Source organism: Arvicanthis niloticus, chromosome 3 (genome assembly GCF_011762505.2).
Source record: "Arvicanthis niloticus isolate mArvNil1 chromosome 3, mArvNil1.pat.X, whole genome shotgun sequence".
Lineage (NCBI taxonomy): Eukaryota > Metazoa > Chordata > Mammalia > Rodentia > Muridae > Arvicanthis > Arvicanthis niloticus.
Window position 1 is genome coordinate 116,591,691 of NC_047660.1, and position 20,917 is coordinate 116,612,607.

At 38.3% G+C, this 20,917-nt stretch overlaps 1 protein-coding gene across 1 annotated transcript in view; it reads right to left on the bottom strand.

The window, feature by feature from the left end:
• The window catches only part of Unc80 (unc-80 subunit of NALCN channel complex), a 185,177-nt gene that overhangs the window by 90,533 nt on the left and 73,727 nt on the right, over positions 1-20,917 (bottom strand). The window contains exons 23-26 of the mRNA XM_076932055.1: positions 13,502-13,637; positions 9,794-9,927; positions 5,971-6,136; positions 855-1,058 (exon numbers count right to left, since the gene is read on the bottom strand). Of these exons, the coding sequence (XP_076788170.1) occupies positions 855-1,058; positions 5,971-6,136; positions 9,794-9,927; positions 13,502-13,637 (640 nt within the window). The remainder of the gene's footprint in view (positions 1-854; positions 1,059-5,970; positions 6,137-9,793; positions 9,928-13,501; positions 13,638-20,917) is intronic.

Here is a 20,917-nt window from a genome sequence, read left to right on the forward strand (position 1 = left end):
GACAGACTTTATCGATCATTTATCCAGACTTACTGCTGCCTTGAAAGCAGAGAATAAACAGCAGGGAGAATGTGCTTGAACTTGTACTAAAGACTTGCACAGGCAGCCTGTGAGCTCTACATTCATCATACTTAGTCTTTTCCTTGTCTCTTAAGATGCCCATGTACTGGACAATCACATGGAAGATCTGGAGCCTCTTCATTGCCTACAGTTGTAACCTATGGTGTCAGTGCTTTGATTCTATTTATCCTTGTACTCTTAACACATTTTACAAGAGCATCCTTATAGAACAGACAATGAACAACTATTCTTGCTGGATGGTGGATGAGAACATATCCTGAAAGTAGGAGACATACTGAAGACCCCCTAGGTATCAGGTCTAAAGAATCACTTCTTCCTGGTGTTTTTACTGTGAAATGAAGACTACAACATCAAAGTCCTTGACATTTGACTTTGAAGGTCCGAATGGGTAGAGCAGCTATCCAAGCACCTGGAGTTCTAAACCTGTCTTTGTTGCCAATATATATTTTTGTTCCCTAATAAACACTTTCTATGCTCACAGCTCAAAGTGTGGTCCTTGAGGCAGCAGCATCAGCTTCACAGGGAAGCTTAGTTAAAATGAAGAGTCTCAGATTCCCACATCATCTGAATCAGAATTCACACTTGGACAGGACTTCCAGGCACCATGTGTACCTGCTCAAAAGCAGAGTGGGGCTCTGTAGAGAATGCATTTTCTAAACTATGGCTCTGCTCTTGCTCTAGTTACATGGGATGAAATGGACTTGGCTGTTCCAGGACTTGAGTCCTGGCTTCCTACCCCCCACGTCCCTGCACACCCCACTCTTCTATGTTACCTAGGTCAGTGACAGTGTCCCTGCTCTGGGACAGCTGCAGCTCCTCAGCCTCAGACTCTGAGTCCTGCCGTGATAACTTGCTGCTCTTTAAGCTGCCGACTCGGCGAATGCTGGACAAGGAACCCCCCTTCTTCACCTGGAAACTGCGGGTTCCTTTAATCTGGAGCAGTCGAGAACCTCCTATCCTGATCTTCCTGCTGGGAACTGTATTAAAAGAATAAAATAGGGCTTCCCCCGCTTAGTTTTCCCCAGCAGTTTAGATCCACACTCTTCCCAATTAGTCTCTGACCAGCCAACTCTCAGCTTGATGGAGCAGCATCGCTAGACGGAGACCTTGCTGCCAGCCCCCGGTCACCAAGTTTGGACAGGCATGAGACCAGAGTGACCAGGCAGGGCTGGTGCAGTATCTTTCTTGGGAAAAGTACACATTTGGCTGGGAATGATCTGCTCTCATTCTGGCCCAGGGTTCACAAGCATGAGTGTCTTTACACAGCACCATCACCAAGGTCTGCTAGCAGATGTTAAACGTATTTTTATTTGGTCCAAATACAGGGCTGTTTTTGTTTTTCCAATGAAATGCGAGAGTTCTGAAAACCATCATTAGAACCCTTTCCTTTGGAGTAACTTATCAATGTATAAACACGTGGGTGCACCTCTCTCTGACAGTCAGCAGTGGGGTATACTCTGCTTTTTAGCAAAAATATTAAGGGATTTTTACACTTAGGAGAATGCAGTGTGTGTGTGTGTGTCTCTCTCTCTCTGTGTGTGTGTGTGTGTGTGTATTTGGTGTACTTCTATTTTCAATTTCTATTTTCAATCATTTAGGGATTTCATAGCATCCGCTTCTCAATCAAAGGGCTAATGATCTAGGAGTATGAATGTTGCATGCCCTGAGCTTTCTTATAGTCTATACATAACAGGAAGGGCATGTATTATTCATGCTCAGTATTCTGGAAGAAACTATCACCAGGGTGAGAATAATGTAGTAAAAGAAACATGTTTAAACTTTAAATTCACTTTATAAAAATCAAGAGCACAATAATTTTTCAGGTAATATATACATTTTTCCTTTCTTTCAAGTTTTAATAGTGTCTATATCATGACAGTAGGATAAAGCAAGTTTTAAGGGCTCAAAAACCATTAGAAGAAGGGGGAGTTAGCTTTACACACTTAAGATCTGAACAATATTTTCTATTTACTATTTCAATCAAGCTATGACTGTGTTTTGAAATCGGGAAGTTTGTATTCTAGGTTCGGTTTCTCCAGCAACAAAAATGCCTACATGAGACAATAATATAACTTGAATTCTTTAAAATGCAAGTTAAATGTACACTTTCAACACCATATAAGGGGGGCAGAAGCATTCATAGAGAATAATTGAATGTTTAGTCTCTGGATTACTTTTGTGATGGTAAGAACCTAGAATTACCACTGTTCTGCTTTGTGAAACCTTCTTGGAACTTCCTGAACTCATCTGGACAGAACTGCACATCTGGGAGGATTTTTTTTTCCAGCTCAGTTGGATAAATGCTATAAGAGCTATGGAAAAAGCACTATGTTATAGTTTAATTATAACACACAATTCACCAATCTGTATTTTTCAATATTATTTCTAGGCTTAATTTAGACTTCATGGTTAATTATTCTTAATGGCCATTACTGAAATCTCATGGATATTGAGAAATAAAGAGTAGATTACAGTGATAATTCTTAGATTTTTAAGTAGAGGCACATACTAATGCCTTTTGCCAGTTTATGATACTTTCAGGCTGCAAATGGAACTAAATAACTTCAAGTTAGTGAGATCTGAAGGGGACTTAATTTTGAGAATTTGATCTAAAATAAGAGATAACTGGAGACCTCCTGCAGCCCTGAAAAATTCGGGTTCAGAATGATGACATCAATTAGTTAAAAGGGACACAGCGATAAGAATTCAGGCTTATGAAATATGTCACCTGAGACTATATATGCTACTGAATTTGAGCCTTAGTCTCTGTAACAATAAAAAACTAGAAGCAAAATGAAACAGATTCCTTTGAATTGGATAATACATCTCCCATTTGATTTGATTAGAGAACAAGTCCTGTTCCTCTATGCTTCAAACCATCACAAGAGTTCAAAGTCCTGCTACCTTTTCTCTGGTCCATGCAACTCCCTCTAACTGTTCCTGCCTTTCAGCTTCTACATGTCTTGTCACATAGAAGGACCAATAACCTCTAACAAATTTAAAATCAAATGCTGGAATTAAATTTCTACGTATATCAACTAGACTGCCTGCCCCTTCCTTGCCTTTCTGATCTGTCTCCTTCTACTCCCCCCAAACTCATTCTCTAACTCTGCTGCTTCTTTTGTTCTCATTCAAATACTCCAAGTTTACTCTCCACCACATTATGAACTATGGCCTCAGAGTTGCCTCTATTTGGAACTCTCTTGTCTTCAGCCTTCTGTATTACTGAAATGCCCAATGAATGTCTCTCAATTTAATGCCATTATTAGAACCTTCCCTGACCATATATCTTTCCATTCCAGATCACTGACACTGCCTTAACTGGATTTACTTTCCATTACTTATCTTGAAAGCCGGGCATTTCATGTTCTTAACTGTGATGCCAGTTGAAATCTGTTTATGAATGGAAGTATACATGGGAATATGCTCTTGTTAATGGCTACCTTCTGGGAACTTGCAATAGTTCCTGGTATAGAGCATCTTTAGTATCTAGATGCTGAACGAGGAGATGTTTCTGTACTTTGGAATACTAGTTTTAGTTTGTCTTTGGGGCAGGAAAAAGTATTTCATAGATTCTGCTTAAAGATCTTGGGCAGATATTTTTAGTTCTTAAGGATAAGTTAATGTTCATTTTCTTTGGTACAACCTAATTGTTTTTAAGTTGTTTATTTCAGGAGCTGATTTTTAATTTCTTCTATAAAAACCAATGGTATGGCATTAAAAATAGTAATTACAGTTAGCAGTGTCTCATTGTCACATTTTCATATTGGCTGTAGCAACTGATATGTTTTTCAAACAGCTTACAGAATATTTACAAATCTTTAGGGAGACCTTTGCCAACTAATTAAGAACATTTTATGGTTATTTCTCATTTTATTTATAGTTTTAGCTTTCTGTTATTTATTTATGAGACAACATTTGTATATTAACATAAGTATATTGTATGACAAAAATCACTAAGTAGGTGAGAATTTGAACAGTAAATACAATTATACAAATGATAATAAAGTTAACACAGTCTTAAAATTAAGCAAATACCTTATTATTTAAGACAATATAGAACTTACTTAATTTAAGATTAACTGGGTGAGAATTTAAAATTTTTATTCAACTCCTATAAATAATAATTATGGTAATAAGGTTGAGTGGCTAAAGACTGATTTACAAATTAAAGGATTGGTGGTATATGTTTATAAATGGAAGTTACCTTCATTGGACATAGTAAATATTTAAAATCACATTGACTTGATACTTTTTTGTGTCTATAAATTGCTCAACTGTTTATTCTTTTTAAACATGGCTCAATCTATCAAAATTCATCAGGATATGATGATACAATGATATTTATAGTTAAAAGGTGACAACATTCTGATATTGAAATATTCAAACCTTTTTCATTGCATCCACTTTCTTATAAGACTTGAAATACTTTGTGTTTTTTCTATATAGCACTATGGCACTTATTAATTGATTAATAAAATACTCATTGTCTATAGGACACTGGAAAACATGTCTGCAAAAACATGTATGCAATCAGCTATCTGAAGAGATGTACAGATTGACTTAAATTTAAAATTCTTTACAAAAATTATTGAAGGGTAACCAAATTTAAAAAATATAAAAGCAAGATACTGATGGTGACATTTGAGAGGATCTTTAAATGACTTACTTTAAAGTGACGTTTTGCAGCTCCAGCTAGGATTTTTCTGTGTTGATTTCTGATCTAGCTGCTTATAATGTAGGAAAATGAGGATGGCAGTGGTAGCCTACCATGTTCCCCCATTCGCTTTACACATTTATTCTAAACTTCACTTGCACTGCCCTAATTAGGGCTCGAATGACAGAGTGAGAAGCTAGTCATTTGACTGACTAGAAAGAGCACTGTGGTTTTAAAGGTAAGGCATGTAGACAATGTCATCCAGGGGCAAGTTATCGGAGACCCAATAGGCTCTTCCCCTTTTTCTTCACAGTTTGATGTATGTAAAATTGAATTTAGAATTCCCAGTGCCAGGTGGCAGATGAAATATGACTGTTCTTGCTTTTGTCTGTGACCATGTAAGCAACAGAAGCAATACATGCAGAGTACCTCCTAGCACAAGGCCAAATGGTAATGAGGGGTGGAAAAGTGGGTCAGGTTATAAGCTTGACAGCCCTGAAGAGGAGTCAAGGGAGGCTAGCTTCATACTGTTCTTATCTTGTTTTCATCGCTAGCATAAACAGTTCTACTTTGTTGTTGTTGATCTTCAAGTTTTTTTTATTTATTATCTTTCATTATATATATATTATATATGTACTAATCCTTGATCCATTTCTGAACTGACATGTCATTCATTAACATTCTGATGTAATAGAAGACATTATTTTATAGAAAAACATGGACATTGACAACTCTGAACTGGAAAGTAATTAAGAATTTTGAACTGTAAGTTAAAGAGCTTTAAACAGTATATTTTAGTTATACTGTTGCACAAGAAGGATATATGAGAATAACATTGACTATATACATTTATTTTACTGTCCCAAAGTCCTCTTTCAGTTAAAAAAAAAAAAGGCAAGCAAGTGATAAGGGATTGTTGCAGAATAGTTGAATTTGGGTGGTTTTCCCTTTCTTATTGGTTAAAAAAATAGTGAGTCATCTTAAAGATGATGGCATCTCACATTCAAGGTGGTCAAAGGAGAATTGCTGAGCTGGCACTGTAGCCCAAGTCATTCTAGCTGACAAGTTCAACTTCTAATTAGCAGTGTCTCCTACCTCACTGCCTGTGAAGAGCCCACATAGCACTATGTGGAGCAGAGAATTTGGGCATACAGGTTTCGTAGTTTAGACACCAGATCAAATATATCCTGCGAGAAAGTCAGAAATAGAAAGTGACCCTTGGGTCTCCCTACCTTTCTTCTCTTCAGCACCTGCATCTGATTTGATGGTGTGGCTGCTGCTGTGCAGAGAATCTTTTGAGTCTTCATTTTCATCCAGAACTCCTGCAAAACTGATCTTCCTTTCATATCTATGCCGGTCCAACTCAGGGTCCAGACGAAGCCTGCAGCTCTCCAAGTCCTGAAATATCATAGAAGGGCATACAAGTGCTGGGATGTCCTGAGACAAAAATATCTATCTATCTATCTATCTATCTATCTATCTATCTATCTATCTATCTATCTATCTTTATCTATTGATCTATCTATCTATCTATCTACCTATCAATTGATCTATCTATGTATGTATCTATCGATTGATCTATCTATCTATCAATTGATCTATCTATCTATCTATCTATCTATCTATCTATCTACCTTCCTCCTTCCTTTCTTTGATGTTGCTTCTAATGCCAGAAACCTAATCTCATAATCCTCCTGACTCTGCCTCAGTTTCCTAAGTGCTGCGGTGACAGGCTGGAGGCATCATGTTCCATTTACTTCCCTGGTATTGTGGCAAACCACTCTTCATTCTGAATCACATGAAATTATATATAAAATATTCCTATTGTTTATTTTAAATTGTGGTCTTTAAAATATTCTTAAATAGGAAAGTAAGTTTCCCCTAACTGATGGCTTCTCATCATGTGTTTTATTTTCCAACAACACAGAACTTTGAACTAGCTTCTTCACTCTCCAACTCTTGGGAGACATCTTTGGCATTTACATGTTAATTACATAATCATGCATTGAATATTAACATGTTAGATACAATGACATAAATAAGAAATGATTACTTCTCTAAGAAACTCAGAAGGCTAAGGTGAAAGATGAGCAAACAGAAATAATGAATTCTAAGTGTAGGAGTTAGATATCAGACTTCAAGACTATAGTAATAGAATAAAGGTCCCCAGGTGATATGTAAATCCCAAATCCCCAGAGCTTGAGAATATGTTGCTTTATACTGTAACATGAACTTAGGAAGTAAAATTAAAGCTAAAAACTTTATGATTCTCTCAATCTATTGCTAAGTGGACCAAATTTAATCACATGCATTCTCAGAAGTAGAGGGCCTCTCCCTGGCTGCAGACAGAGGAAGCTTCAACACGGTATTACTGCCTCTGAAGATGGAAGAAAGGTGTAGTAGTTTCTAGAAGGTAGAAAAAAAAAAAAAAAAAAGCCAAGAGGCAGGTAGGTTCTTCCTTCACCACAGAGAGATTACCAATATCTTGAATTTAGACTAGGAATACCTGTCATATATTTTTGACCAAAGGAGATGGAAGATAATGTCTGCACTGTTGAGAACAGTATATGTGCAGAGGTGAATAGACGGTGCCATTCAAGGGAAACTTGAATGTACTTCGTTAGCACACAAGTGTGGGAAGTCAGATCAGTTTTACAAAAAGGCATGTGTGAGCCAAAGACAGTATGGTGAACTTTATATTGGGGAAATTTCTTACTGTCATTTAGAAGGAAGTAAGAACAAGAGGGGGAAAAACCCAGGAGTCCTCAGCCCTGCACACAGAACTACAGGCAGCTAAGGAATACGTAGAACAGGAGAAATAGTCTTCCCCACAGAAGAACACACACCAATGGATTATCCAATACCAAATGGTCAATCCTGAAAACATACACACAAGTAACATTATACAGAATGGTCAAGTTGGACTTATGTATTCAGAAATATATGTATATATGTACGTATGTATATATGTACATATGTATATATGTATATATGTACATATGTATATATGTATATGCACACATGTATATGCATATATATACATATATATGTACTAAATATAAATATATTGCCATGACAACAATTATTGAAAAAATATATTATGAATTTTAAAAAAGCAAGAGTTTTATGGGAGAATTTGGAGGGAAAAAGAGAAGGGAGTAATGATGTAAATATGTTATAGTCTCAAAAAGGAAATAATAAAAATACACAAGTCTATGTTTAACAGTGAGAGTGCTTGTATAGTGAACAACAGGTCTCAGAAACCTAGCTCAAGGTAAAGAAGACACACTTGTCTCTTGTTACTAAATGACTGAAGCATGCTATTTTAGTCTTAGACTTTGTGGGTTCCTTTCTTTGTACTGTAACTCTTCTAGTTGCTTATAGGGTATTTGTCACAGGCCCTGCTCTGTAGCCTAGTTTGTGATCCACATAGTGCTGAGATTCTTGAGGTCTGCTGTCATGGCTGTACTGTCTGTGTGCTCAGGCTAAACAGACATGGCTGGTTGAGAAAACAGAAGGATTCATTTTCATTAACAGGTCTCAGTCTAGGAACTGCTCCCCAAAGAGATGCAGCTATTAAGTTTGTTTACAGTGTACACAAGGCTACATGAAAGAGGATTCCTAACAAGAGTCACTGAGGCGGAACTTTAAGGGATAAAGGGCAGAATGACAGTGCTTGAGCTAAACAAGACATCGTTTTATGAAAATTGCAGCTGTTGTGAAAAATGTGCAATCCAAGCACTGCATACTTTCCCAAATACTGTTACTACCTAGGAGGCTTAAAGGGACAGTATTGAAGGGAGTCTGCAGGTCGGACATTTTGTTATGCTTGACTTTAAGCCGAGTGCATGCATGGAGTTGACTTGGTTTGACTTTATAGAGTACTTTCAAAAGATCAGTGAGACTGACAACTCAGAAAAATAAGTGTGGAGTCAATGGTGTCACAGAAGGAAGTAGCTGGGATTCCCATTTCTGTCAGTCGAGTTGTACAGTTTTGCAGTCCCAGTGAGGCTAGTTTTTTCCTGGAAGACAAGCATTCCATTCATAAATGTTCCCAATTTGAAAATGTTCATTTTTTTTTTTTAAGGATTCAAGGAAATGGGTCTTCTAGAACATTGGAAAACTAATGCCAGAGACTGTGCTCCATGGTAGCAAAACACGAACTCCTTTATCTAGCTTCTGGACCCACCCTAGGGTGGGGGTACTGGACTTATTCACACTGTTTTGTTTTAACAGCAGGAGAGGTGAGTTGTAAAACACCCTTAAATGGAAGTAGGTGTGGAAAAGAGGAGAAGGTTTTGTTTGGTTCCCCAGGTTAAGATTCTGGTTGACTGAGATGAAAGGGCCTTTTGGTTTCTATCAGAGACTCATAGACCCAAGGTGTTCCCTGTTAACTCATACTCTGAAGATTTATAGGCCTTGCATAGTATTTGTATGTGCAGTAAAATAAATGGTACATGGCACACGACTGTATTTTTATGTGCCAATATATGTAGTGTGTGTGTGTGTGTGTGTGTGTGTGTGTGTGTTGCCTGCCATGTTTTCTGTCGAGCCATAATCCACAAGAAATTCTATGAAAATGACATGTTTGGAAATGTTGAGAATCTAAACACTGAAGCCATTTATGTCACACTATAAACCAGAAAACTCTGTAGAAGTAAGCTACAGAAGTAAGAAGTGAACAGAGGAACTGCTAGCACAAAAGAAAATCAGGTAATGATTTCTGAATAATGTTGGCTATAAAATCCTCATTGTTTGTAAGGTAAAGGAACATGGGCTTCTAGATATTTCCATCAGAATTAGTGGTGATCACCACACTGTCAAACACTGTACCTCAAAGTATTTCTCCAGTGATTTCTAACCAATCTTGGAGCTATTATTTTAATAGATGAAACAGATTGTCTTTTTATGTCTGAAAAGCCTTTGGTTAAAAATTTAAGTTCAAAAACATCTAAGATCTTCAAGCATTTAAAGACGCTGGGAATATAGGACACCTGGCTACAGTTCCATGTTTTCAAGTAGCCTGGCTGTTGACACCACATTGCTTCAACATACCACGAGCGGCTCAGTGCGAGGTCTAGGCAGGCAAGAAAAAGTCTCCCTCAGGAACGTGGTTATCTCCAGGAGAAGTTGGCATGCTGCCATCTTCAAGGCAAAGGGGCAGCCACATTTAGAGGGGTTCACAGTACCTAAGGGGAAAAAAGAATTCTTTGTGAGAAGATAAACCAATAACAAATAGAGGGTCATGGTGTGATGGACCTAGCTATATCCATGTAAAATCAAACTGCACATGAGAGTATTTTCTACACAACCTCAATTTACCTACTCCTGTCAGCATGACTTGAGCATGGCCATCCACCTTTCTTCTTCCACTCTGCAGTTCTGTAACGGCTGCTTCAGTATTAAAGTATCAGACAAGCAGAAGTCAGTGTTTCTATTTATACTTACAGCACTATAAAGTAATAAAACACAGCTCCAATGTCCCCAGAGACCATTTGGTGAAAACCGAAATTGAAATTGGTCTTGTATTCACTCAAGTCTTGACTGCTTATATGTCAACCAGCTTGGTTTGGAGCCCTCATATCCTCCCAACTCACTTTAGGAAGGGATGATTCATTGGCCTTCTGAGAGCTGTTACGTTATTTCAGCTCTAGTTCAATAAATAATTTATGTAACACAGACACAAGAAAACATGTCACCTGGCCAACGATACTACACACTTTTGTTTATTTGTAACAGGATCATAGCCTTGGCTATCCTGCAACTTGCTCTGCAGACCAGAGCCTACAACTCAAATAAGTCCTGCTTCTGCCTCCCAAGTGCTGGGATTAAAGGTGTGAGCCACCACTCCCAGTTTATACTACACATTTTAGTATAAGCTCTCCTGTCACAGGATGACACAGCTGTACCAGAAGCAACTGATAGTCTCTTTCATTCTATAGAATATTTTTTTTTTTTTTTTTTTTTTTTTTTACTTTCTCAGACCCCCTATCCACTATGGACCAACTAATCAAATTTGGACTAAAGACAGATAATGGCCAAGGGAATAACAGGATTTAAAACTGACAGGATTGGTTGAGAGATCTGTATTAACATTGACCCTGTAGAAATATTCTGATTGCTTTATCTTCAGAAAAGAACAGGACATCTAGCATTCTGCTTCTTACAAAAGAAAGAAAATAGTTATCAGTTGAATAAATCGAGTCATCAAACTGTCACAATATCATTATATATCAATAATTTTAAAAATCCCCCAAATTGTCTCCTGGGCGTAATGAAATATCTTGACTGAGTAGTACATATGATTTTTTTTTGACACAGAAGGTATATGTTATGGTCTTCTGAAGACATCTGGCATATGTTTCCCTCCTGAGAACCATTGCTTTTTCTACATAGTTAAAACATGGCTGGAAAACCTGCCTTTCATTAGGAAGGGGAGAGATAAGCTAGCATGGAGTTTCCAAACAGACATGTGCTTGCGTTATATTTAGCTTTGGAGTGCAAAGTTAGCTAAATCACACCTAACAACCTCATAATTACTTGATAATCATGAACATCAGTCTTATACTCCACAGAGTTTGTAGGACTTTATAAGTTACCTACATGTGAAAATTAAAAAAAAATTAAAAAAAAGACAAACCAACAACAACAAGTTTGTTGAAACTAGGCATGGTAGTAGTAGCCTCAGCTACTCAAATTTTGAAGCAGGAGGATTTCAAGATCAAGACCACTCTGAGCTACACAGGACGATTATGTATGAACAAAATGAATAATACAAACAACCAAACACCAACTACTCATTGTAAACTTCTGGATTTGTTTGTTCATTCCTGAGGTTCTCTGGTAGGTAATGACCGTGGCTATGGTTTAGTCTCTTTCCTGCTTATTAGCTGAAATATCCTGTCACAGTGAGCAAAGATGGAGCTCTACATGACCCAAACAAAATACTGATGTACCAGACATAACATATGAATGAGTGGAGCTTTTGTAATTTGATGTGGATTGTACACTGCAGCCTGTGAGGGTACATTCATTTAACTTTCTGTCAGCTCCTTCCATTCTAAACAACTTCTAAGTGGCTTCCAACATGTGCCTCTGGTTGGCTGGCAGTCATGGCTAGCCTTTCCTAGGTTTTGTGACTGCTGGAAAAGTCACTTTCTAGCATTTAGTGTATGAGTGAAATTAAACACCAAAGTTATTTAAAAAAATAGACTAGGTTATCTTCAGAGTCAGCTTTTGTCATTGGGTTGATTTGTCCATGTAAGAATTCAGTATTTTATCAGCAGAGATGTTAAGGTTTTCTCTTAATTCATAAGGTATGAAAAGAGAACAAAATAATGGGAAAAAAAAATCCTTGGTGCAAAAGAGGAAAGGAACATGGTGAGAGATTTCCTTGATTGTTGTTAAATTTTTTTCCAACGCTATCATCTAACTATCATTTGGTACTTCATGGCACAGGGCTGGGGCAGATTTGGTAAGCATTAGCCAAGAATAACCCTTAAAATATAACCAGAGAACTTGAACTGCAAATGAAGAGAAAAGGTTAAGTGGAAAGATGTCGCTGCTTCCATCATGGAAAGATTCAGATTCCACAGCCTGGAATTTTCCACTAAGGGAATGCTGCACCCCCCCCCCCCCCGGCTTGTATGGTACACAGCATATATATGTACAAAGTGATTCTGTAGAGAATCTAGCAAGAATACTCTTGTCTTTAATTCTATGACAACTCTAAATAGATACCGCACAGGACAGTCATAGTTTAAGCAAACTTTGAATTTCTTATTAATACTGTAATGTGCTTTGATTAAACTATTCAACATTATGTTCTTTGGAATGCATCTCTTTGTGTGTGGTACAGTGTATAAACTTGCTACTATAAGTGTGTGCACCTGAGCATGCAGATACACACGCTTGTGCATGAATGTGGAGGTCAGAGATTGATGTCAAGTGCCCTTCTCCACAAGCTTTCCACATTTAAAATTGTTTGTTCAACTGGTCAATGAATTCTATGGACTTCCCTGTCTGTCTCCCCAGTGCTGAGGTTAACGGGCTCCCACAACTGTGTCCAGCTTTTTAATAGGGCTTTTGAGGATCTAAACTCAGGTCCCCAGGCTTGTGCAACAAGCAATTTCCCTACTGAAGCATCTCTGCAGCCCCTGGAAAGCATTTCTTGTTCGATTCTATTTTGCATGATACTTTTACTTCCCAAAGCAGTAGTAACAGGATGAAATCTGGGATGGGGAAGAAGAGAGAGAGATAGAGAGAGAGAGAGAGAGAGAGAGAGAGAGAGAGAGAGAGAGAGAGAGAGAGAGAGAACAAGAGGTGGGGAGAGAGACAGAGAGACAGAGAGAGAGACAGAGAGAGAACAAGAGGTGGAGAGAGAGAGAGAGAGAGAGAGAGAGAGAGAGAGAGAGAGAGAGAGAGAGAGAGAGAGAGAGAAGCAAAGCAAAACCTTCTTGGAAAGTAATTTCTCACAACTGCTTTCCTTCTCAGAGGCTTAGTATGACTATGGATAAGAACAAGAGGCTAAAAGGCAATGTGCCTTCCACATCGCCTGCAGTGCTTCGTCTATCTGCCTTCTCTTCCTGACTTGTTCCATTGCTCCCCCACCCCCACTTATATACATGCTCTACATTCACATGAGGAGAAGGGGAATGGTCTGTGGGAGATGGATGGAGAGGGAATGAGAGAGGAACAAAGAAGTGTTCCTAAAGCAGAGTTTCTTACAAGCAGGGGCTCTTGTAGTAAAGGGAGTCTCCTTACTGTCATCTAAAAAGTCTTCTTCCTCATCCTCCTTCCGAAGTCTTCTCTTGGTCTCTTCATCATAGATAAGGCCAAGCAGGTTAGCAGGACTCTCGCTCTCTCCATGGCACAGCTCGTTCAATCGGATGCCAATTGCCTACAGTGGAAAAGGAAGAAAAGGAAAAAACCATGAAGGGTGTCAAACTCTAAGACAGTCCCCAGTCCCCAGAGAGCGGGCATGATTTCCCACACAGCCCTCTTCTGTATTCCATGCATCATCACCACCGTCTTGGCTAATATGGAAATATAGAGATGGAAGGAACACAGATGTCTCCAGGGTCACTTGTTCTAAAACTTTGAAAAAATGGAATTGACACTTTTATATGCATATGCAAACATTTTTATGAAACGAATGTTATATTTATTCAAAGTTCATTCATTTTGTAGGTCTGATGTAAGGAAGCAAGCCAGCAGTGGTCTGTCTGTCTGTCTGTCTGTATCTGTCTCTCTTTGTTTCTCTCTGTCTCTGCCTCTCTCTGTCTCTGCCTCTCTCTCTCTCTCTCTCTCTCTCTCTCTCTCTCTCTCTCTCTCTCTCTCTCTCTCTCTCTGTGTGTGTGTGTGTGTGAATTTGCAGTAACTATGCAGGTATGTGCCTTTGTGCAAGTGTGGAGACTAGAGAAGGACATTGTGTATTCTGTTCTGTAATTCTTCATCTTCTCTTAAGACAGAATTTTTTAGTGAATCACGAGCCAGGATGGTGTTCATCAAGCCCTACCAAGACTCCTGTGTCTATCACCCAAACTGCTGGTGTGACAGGTAGGAGTAGCCACAATGGACCTTTTTTGTGAGAATTTAAAGCCAGGCTCCCATGTTCGCACACTCTCACCCACTGAGCAACAGCCACATCCTACACATAGGTATTTTTAAAAAAAATAGAGAGATTTAGGGCAGAAAAAAAAAAAAAAAAAAGAAAGTGCACTCTTTGGAGTACATCTAATTATACTTTTTTTTTTTTTTTTTTTTTTTTTTTTTTTTTTTTTTTTACAAGAGTGTCAGTGCCATGCTAATGGGTTTGGAAGTTGGCAAGAATTCTATTCCTGTGGTTTTATTTATATTACCATTTATGTATGCACTTACTGGCACTTATGGACCTCTCCCCTTCCCATGATAGTAACAAATGTTAACTGCTCTTCTGGTAGAGCTTCTAAAAGCCACATTAGAAACAGGACATTTAATAACTTGGCACACTGACAATATTGATTCTAACATGGCATACACAGGATCAAACTCTTGTTCTCTGTTCTCCTGAATCATGACACATTGTTCCACACTTTATGGAAAGGAATTTTCCTCAAGAGGTAAATACAGTCTCTCTATCCAGTTTCCTTTGTATCTAAACATTGCAGAATATGTAAGACTGAGAGAGTCAGAGCCTTGGTAAAGAGCCCCAAGGATAAAGTAAAGCAAGCACTGCTTCTGGGTCAGACAGTCTCGTGCTCTGTGCATTAGTCAAAACAAATCCCAACTCATTTTCTTCCATATCCCCATATCATACTTATGAAATATTTAGCAAGGAATTAAACTCACTGCTGGAGATCACCCCGTACCCATGAACAAATGTACAAATTGCATCCAGAGTACTCTCAATTAAAACACGACTGTTTTGAATGTGTTCAGCTTCTGGAAATAAAAAAAGTCTCTGTAAGATCTGGAAATAAGTGACAAACTGCAGACCAGGGAACAAAAATCCTAACAAGAACATACTAGAAAACGTTTCAACAATATCCTCCCTTGTTGTACTTGCTAACTTTGGACGTTTTAAACAAATAAAACAAGATCATAAGCGGCACCACCAACGGCCTTGTTCTGAGGATGAGGCATGAGGATGAGTTTACAGTGCAGCTAGCCAAAATTTCTCCAAAAAGGAGAATTTTTTTTAATATTAATTTTCTGGAATATTATAATGAAATCATTTAAATTAAACTCCACATTTATATAAAAAAAAATCAAACCTAAACTTGCCTAAGTTACAATTGAAAGTTCCACACCTCATCTAAGGCTTGAAGGTTGTCTTAAGGAGACGTAGTTCCTTTCTTCCTCCATTCATGAAATATTTATAAAGCGAGATGTTTGTAAGGTTTTGGATGAAACACGAATATACACAAGCTGTCCAAGTGCACTGGTGCCTTTTGTGCATGTGCCTCGATGAATTATGAATGCATTTCCAGGAGAATCACTGACAAACAGGGAAGTTACAGAGGTTAGGAGACTAGCTGAAGGCTGTGGACTGAATTTGAACATGTTTGCCTCCTACCTTTTCCCTTACTACATGCTGAGTCTTTTGGGGAGGTAAGAACATGTTGAGTGGCACATTCACTGGTTCAGAAGATACACAGCCATGTGTCTCATTACCACAGACTTAGAGCAGCTGATGTGTTGGCTGATTGAAAATGAAGAGACATGTTCACTTAAAAGAAACTAAAAATTTCTATGATTTTGGAAATATATCAGACATTCAGGGACTCACTGAGAAATCACTGAAGAACAAGTTTTAAAAAAAATGGAGAAGAGTCAGGCAGTGGTGGCACATACCTTTAATCCCAGCACTTGGGAGACAGAGGCAGGTGGATTTCTGAGTTCAAGGCCACTCTGGTCTACCCTGAGGAAAATCACACAGGGAAAAATTATAAGAGACCCTTAGGCAGTGGATATAGGGGGAGAAAAGAGGTGAGGTCAGGAAGGTGGGCACTCCTCAAATGAGATGGAGTTTAAATGGGTCCAAATGTTTCTGCATAGTAAAGTGACTAGCCATGTCTTTTGAAAATGTGCTTTTGGTTTGAAAAATCTACCTCAACTGACTGACTTTTAGGAAATGTGTGTGTGTATGTGTGTGTGTGTGTGTGTGTGTGTGTGTGTGTGTGTGTGTATACATGTGTATATACATATGTCTGTATGTCTATGCATTTCACCACCAGAGGATTGGAAATAGTGAATATTGTTACTAAGAAGGCCTTTAAAATTGCTTTACATAGAAAATGCAGGGACCATCCACAAAGGAAAAATAAAACAACTGAAAATTGTCTTGATTATTTATCTCAGGGACCTCAAATCTCATTTTCTAAGTCCCCAAATTTCATCAAACTTAGGCAAGGGCATCCCTCTGATCTCACCGAGGTTCTGACACATACATACAGACGAAAGGAGGAGGATGGAATCCACATTCTAGCAGTTACATAGCAGTGAGTTTTGAAGCTCACTTGTGTGGGAGAGTTTTGTAGTTCTGGCAGAAGAGGGGAGGAAGAATGATGTGATGGATAGCTTTTTAAGTTTTGTAATTGAATATGCTTCTGTTGCAGAATGTCTCAATTAAAATAAGATGAAAATAAGTCAATCACAGTTTTAATTATATCAAGTTAATAAAGTGTGAAGAAATATTAGAGTTGGAACAACATCAATATAATTATGGTACAATAATTAACATTTGAAGACTTTTTTTAAATGGTAGCCCACACATTATTGAAGTTAAATGCATTTTTCCCTGTTAATGGCAAATTGTTAATCTTGCTATATTTAATTAAGCTAAATAGATAATCTTATTAAATTGGTCTGTTTATGTTGCTTTATGTTTCAGGCTTTCCAGTGATGGATACATCTGTATGTTGCAGATTAATGCCTGGAATAACAGATCTGTTCAGGCTTCACACATTCTGACTGTTTCCTAAACACAGGAAAGGATAAAGAAGTGAATCATCTTGGGGAATATTCTACAAAACACATAAATTCAACGTAGGATTGAGTATTAATCATATTGAAGACTAACATGTAATTGGTATTATATGACACTATGTAAAAACAAGACCCAGAGGCATCTTTCTCAGAGAGACACTATGCACATCTGGTGAATGTTTTATAATTTATGAATTCTTGCAAAAATCTCCAAATATATTTTATGTCCATTTTAATGTTATTATCAGACAAGGATTCATCTGGTTAATTACTTGTAGCCCATTGTCTCTTGGCCCAGGGAGAAAAACAGGAGTTAAGCACTCTATCTTTTAACTCAAAAAAGTTGAAAGGCTGAAGAAAAACACATCTCCATTTTATTGGGGAACAAGACTGTCCAAAAGTTCCTGGACTTCTAAAAATGAGAAAACTTTTTACCAATTGAATGATTGAATGGTTTTACTTTGAAATAGAAAATGCGGGGTGTTAGAATAAGAAAAAAACCTTCATCCCACTCCAGCCGTGTGGAGATATAAATTTCCAACCTGATGATTTTGTCTTGATAATAACCAATGTAATCTCATAGAAAAAAACTTCACCCCCAATTTCAGCGGGATTATGAGGCCACGTAACTGGGAAAGAGTAGTTAATATCTTAATAAAAAAACTAAATATGAAAGAGAGAGACTGGGATTTGCAAGTATGTTTAGTGAAAGTGCTTGGATTATTGCTTGAGACTGACCACAGGAGAGGCCATTCAGGATGAACTCCTGCATGGACTAGGTGTTATCTCAGTGAGTTCATGTACAACTGGAAGGAATAAAACAGCAGCAGCTTCCTTTAATTACCTATTCTGCTTTTGCTAGAATTTTATGTTCATATTTCTGTCTTTTACATTGCATTACATCATAACCATTCTGTAAACATGTTTTTACAGAGTATTTAAAAGGCCTGTCTGTGAAGACTGTTTAGAGACAAACTGCCATCCCCACTCTCTGTCTCCACTCCCACCTAAGTTATGTTTCCTTCATCAATCCTGTTTTCTTCAATATGACATATGCCTTTAAGGTTCTTTCTTTCTTTCCTTCTTTCCTTCTTTCCTTCTTTCCTTCTTTCTTTCTTTCTTTCTTTCTTTCTTTCTTTCTTTCTTTCTTTCTTTTGACATAGCTATTCACCAAACTCATTTAGGGTAACATTTTTATCCCCTAGAGAAAGAAATTTTACAGGAGCTCTGTGTATAGGCCAATAAATACCTTCCTCAGGAGAAAATAAAATCTCAGTAAGGTGACAGAGTAGCAATTATGTCTTCATTTTGAATGTCAGGGAATAGACTGAAACATGGGTGACAAGAGTCAGACATATTTAAAGTGTAATCAGGGACTGGGGGAGCAAGAACATTTTCTAAGCAAACAAAATTGTGGGAGTCTTAAAACTTTACAAATGACATATATGATTTTTATCTTCATTTACGACAGTGGTGAAGGGCTACCACTTACTAAGATTTTAGTTTGTAGGCAAGATAGTTCCAGCTGGGTCATGAATATACTTTACCTTCTCTAAAACATAGATGTCAAAAACTAAACTCTTGGGTAGGAATTGCCCTATCAGGTAGAATGAACAATTAATATAAAAATCTGATGTCAGGTACTCATGTGTCATCAAGTTCAGTAATTTACATGGATTTATCTTATTGTTTGATGCAATTAATATACAGAGAGTATAACAGTATATATGTCTGTCTGTCTGTCTGTCTGTCTGTCTATTATATGTGTATTTGTGGACACATGTTTGCATGTACACATAGAGGCCAGAGGTCAAATTCCAGTGTTGTTCCTTAGGCAGTACCATTTTTCTTTTTGTGAAACAGAGCCTCTCTCTCACTGGCCTGGAGCTCTCTGATTAGACTAGGCTGGTTGGCTATTAGCTCTGGGGACCTACCTATCTCTGCCTCCCCAGCACTGGGAAATCAAGTGTGTGCTACCATGCTTGACTTTTTCTTGTGTGAGTTTTGGTAACTGAACTCAAGTCTTCATTGGCAAGCACTTCACCAATTGGGGGACCATCCCAGCCTTAGTTATGCTTATTTTAATATTCCAGTAAAATGGTAGCAAATTATTCCACAGTGAGTAGATGGAGACACAGAGAATTTATACAACAAGCACAAAGTCAGTGTTTCAATGGGAAAAGAAGTTTAGAATTCAGGCTTAAGAAATTTGAAGCACCTCAGATATCTCCTAACCAAAGACAGGATACAGAAAATGTGGTCTGTTTACACAGTGGAATACTATTCAGCTATTTAAAAAAAAGGACATCTGGGGGCTGGAGAGATAGCTCAGTGGTTAAAAGCACTGATTGCTCTTACAGAAGTCCTAAGTTTAATTCCCAGCAATCACATGATGGCTCACAAGCATCTGTTATGGGATCTGATGATCTCTTCTGGTGTGTTTGAAGATAACAACAGTGTACTTACAAACATAAAATAAATAAATAAATAAATAAATAAATAAACCTTAAAAAAATAAAGACATCATGAATTTTGCAGGCAAATGGATAGAACTAGAAAATATCATACTGAGTGAGGTAACCCAGACCCCCCAAAAACATGCATGGTATGTAGTCACTGATAAGTGCATATTAGCCAAAAACTATAGAATGCCCATGATACAACCCAAAGACTTTAAGAAATTTAACAAGAAGGAAGGCCCAAATGAGGATGCTTCAATCTCACTTAGAAGGGGGAACAAAATAATCATGGAAGTCAGAAGAAGAAAACGACTTGGGAGGGAGAGGGGAAGGATGATGAATTGTAGGATCAGGTATGGGGGAGACAGGAGAGTAGCCCAGAGGGCCAGGAGAATGAATGGAAATATGCAGCTGAGGAGCATGGGGGGTGATGCAACCTTTAGAAAGTTCCAGAGACTTGGGATGTGAGAGGATCCCAGGACTCAATTGGGATGGACCTTAGCCAAAATGCCCAACAGTGGGGAGATGGAACCTGAAGAGAGTACTGTCCTGTAGAAAAGACAGGGCCCATCGTGGAGAGATGAGGTCATTAACTTACCTTCAAAATTTTGACCCAGAATTGTTACTGTCTAAAAGAAAAGCAGAGACAAAAATGGAGCAGGAGACTGAAGGAAGGGCTGTCCAGGACCAGCCAACTTTAGATCCATCAGATGGGAAGGCACCAAAGCTGATACTATTACTGATGCTATGTTGTGCTTTGCAGACAGGAGCCTAGATGGCTAGGCTCCTCTGTCTCTGTCTCTGTCCTCTGAGAGGCTCTACCGGCAGCTGACTGAGACAAATGTAGATACTTACAGCAACCATTGGACTGAAGTCTGGGGATCTCTATGGAAGAGTTAATTTAAGGGAAGGATTGAAGGAGCAGAAGGGGATGGCAACCCCACAGGAAGACTAGCAGTGCAACTGGTACCCTTGGGAGCTCACAGAGATTAAGCCACAACCAAAGAGCATACCAGGCTGGTCCAGGGTCCCAGGCACATATGTAGCAGAAGACTGCCTTGTCTGGCCTCAGTGGGAGCAGATGCACCTAATCCTATAAGATACTTGATGGCCCCAGGACAAGGGGGGTTCCTGGGGAGGGTCTAAGAGGAAAACACCCTTTCAGAGGTTAAAGGGAAGGAAGATGGGGTGATGAACTCAGGGAAGGGAGACCAGGAAGGGGGCAATATTTGGGATGAAAATAAATAAAAAA